This window comes from Egretta garzetta, unplaced genomic scaffold (genome assembly GCF_000687185.1).
Source record: "Egretta garzetta isolate BGI_Z169 unplaced genomic scaffold, ASM68718v1 scaffold259, whole genome shotgun sequence".
Classification (NCBI taxonomy): domain Eukaryota; kingdom Metazoa; phylum Chordata; class Aves; order Pelecaniformes; family Ardeidae; genus Egretta; species Egretta garzetta.
In genome coordinates, this window is record NW_009260770.1 from 2,074,604 (window position 1) to 2,077,223 (window position 2,620).

Sequence of the window (2,620 nt, forward strand, 5' to 3'; positions counted from 1 at the left end):
AGGGCTGAGGTAAAGACAGTTTAATAAGAGAAAATGAAAATAATAGTAATAATGAGAATGATAACAGAATATACAAAATGAATGATGCACAGTGCAATTGCTCACCACCCGCTGACTGGTGCCCATCCCGTCCCGAGCCGCGATCACTCCCCCCGAGCTGCGATCACACAGCCCGAGCTGCGACCACTCTGCCCGCGACTGACCGACCGACTAACCCCCCCGAGCATGACGTTATATGGTATGGAATAGCCCTTTGGTCAGTTTGGGTTAGCTGTGCTAGCTGTGCTGTACTCCCAGCTTGTTATGCACCTGGGCAAGCAGAAGAAGCTCAAAAAGTCCTTGAGTAGTCTGAGCACTACTTGGCAACAGCTGAAAACATCAGTGTGTTATCAACATTCTTCTGGTACTAAATCCAAAACACAGCACTATGCTAGCTACTATGAAGAAAATTAACTCTATCCCAGCTGAAACCAGGACACCTTCTTACGATTTTTTTTTTTTGCTTGCTTGCTTTCTAGCTGTGAAATAATTTCCAACAGGATTGCAGTCAGCTTCAAATAAATGGTGCTTTTCTTACACCAACTTGCTGGAAAAGCATGACAAAACCTTAATGGGGGCAATATGTGACTACAGTAAAAAATATGAGACTGTGGTTTCCTGAAGCTGCAGGCATTTAAAAGGCTTTGATCCCTTTTTAAATATGCAAACATAAAAAAGTAGCAGTTTAGCCCAGTGAGGAAAAGAGTTTTATACTGCTCAAAATAGTTTTAATAGTTGATAATCATAATATTTCCCTGCAGCATGTAATAAAACAGACCTTTTCCAGTCATCTTATTTTTTGATTTTTCCAAGAAATTAGAAATTCTTAGTATTACTACTCTTGTAATTTTTATATATCTAGTGACATCATTTTGAGTAAATTTTATTGGGTTTTGGTGTTACGAGAAGAGGTAATAAGTATTCAAGTTCAGAAGCAAATAGACAACTTTCAAACTCTAAAATCGGCTGCTGAATGCTTAATGCTTTGGGGGATGTTTTGGGGCTTTGTTGTTAGTTTTGGTGGGTATCTGGTTTGGGGGAGTTTTTTGTTTGATTTGGGGGGTTGGTTGGATGTGGGGTGTTTGGTGGCTGATGGTTTTTTTGTTTCACGGTAATTGACAGTAGATAGAGCATGAACAATCCCTTACCCATTTAAGGAAATCAAGTTCAACCTGTACTGCTCCAGCTGTTTGAACTTTTAGTCTAGAATGTCCTACTGGTGACAGAGCCAGTGCAAAATCTAACCGTAAAGTCCCCTAAATTAATTGCTTTAATGGTCTCGTGTCTTAATTCTAGGTGGATTTTTGTGTCTTAATGTTTTTCAGTGATATTTATTTTGGGGAGAATAAATGCTGTAGCAAATAAGACAGTTGAAGTTAAGATGAATCTTTCATAAGATTTGTGTGCCTGGCACATAAACGTATTTTATATGTTCAGGATGAAAATGGAGTAAACCGTCCAGTATGTTCATATATCAGACCACTTCGAGCAGGCCGGTTATTAGATGCTCCTAGACAAGCAGCACGATTTGTCAGTGTCCTGGGTTACGAAAGAGCTCCTGTCATTGGAGGTGGCAGTGGCAAACAAGAACAGTGGTGCACCCTGCTTGCTTTTTTATGTCGAAACAAGGTATGTTAAAATGGTCTTTGTGTGACACAATAGAGTTGGTATCATATTTTAACTGAAGTCAGTAATTTAAAACAGGGCTTCAAATGCATGGGTTAAATCAAACCTGGAGAATTCTGTTACAGTAACTTGTTTTAAGACCTTTTTAAAGAGAAGCATGTTAAATAGTAGAGCAGACTTTCTTTACTGCTATTATTGGGGTCCATTTGTCAATAAATCTGTTTGTTTGACAATGAGCTTCCTTTTCTTCATTTGCTTTTCTAAGATGCCATATAATTACTCACTGAATCCCTGCTAGTGTGCAGGCCACTAATTTAAACTCTGGACTAATTCATGAAGAGTTGGAAAAGCTCTTTTGAAAAACTGACTGATTTAGATGGGCTAAAATATACTTACAGTCTTTGCATTTATTTTTTGCAAGATAGGGATTGTCACTAAAAGTTTCAGCCTAGTTCTTAGTGATGTGGCACTTGTATCATATGGCTATAACAAATGAAACAAATTGTGACTCATTCTGGATTATAGCTTTTCTGTTGTATGAGTAAAAGTAACAGCGATCCCTTTTAATACCTCTTCAGAGGGTTGATGCTTTCCATGGCCACTGAGATACTTCTGCGTTCAAAACCAATCTCACTGATGTGTTTATATTAAAAAGATCTGTTCTTCTTGGCAGCAGGAGCTGCATCCCAATTTTTAGACCTGTCTCAAAGACCACACAGAACACACATGAGCTGCTGTCTCTGAATATCGCATCATGCATAGGTACCATGTAAAGACATCGCTGGCTACCCACTGGATTTCATATGGAGGTGGTGATGGCAACTTTGAGGGCCATTCTGCTTGGAGGCACAGAGAAAGGGTTTTCTTCAAGGCAGAAGTGGAAAACTTTATAGAAAATAGCTGAATTTAGCCCCTGAGACACCAGCTGGACTGTTACTAATTTTTTTGTGGAAAG

At 39.1% G+C, this 2,620-nt stretch overlaps 1 protein-coding gene across 1 annotated transcript in view; it reads left to right on the forward strand.

The window, feature by feature from the left end:
- CEP76 (centrosomal protein 76) overlaps positions 1-2,620 on the forward strand; it is a 16,158-nt gene that overhangs the window by 8,115 nt on the left and 5,423 nt on the right. The window contains 1 exon segment of the mRNA XM_009646208.2: positions 1,477-1,668. Coding sequence (XP_009644503.1) covers positions 1,477-1,668 — 192 coding nt within the window.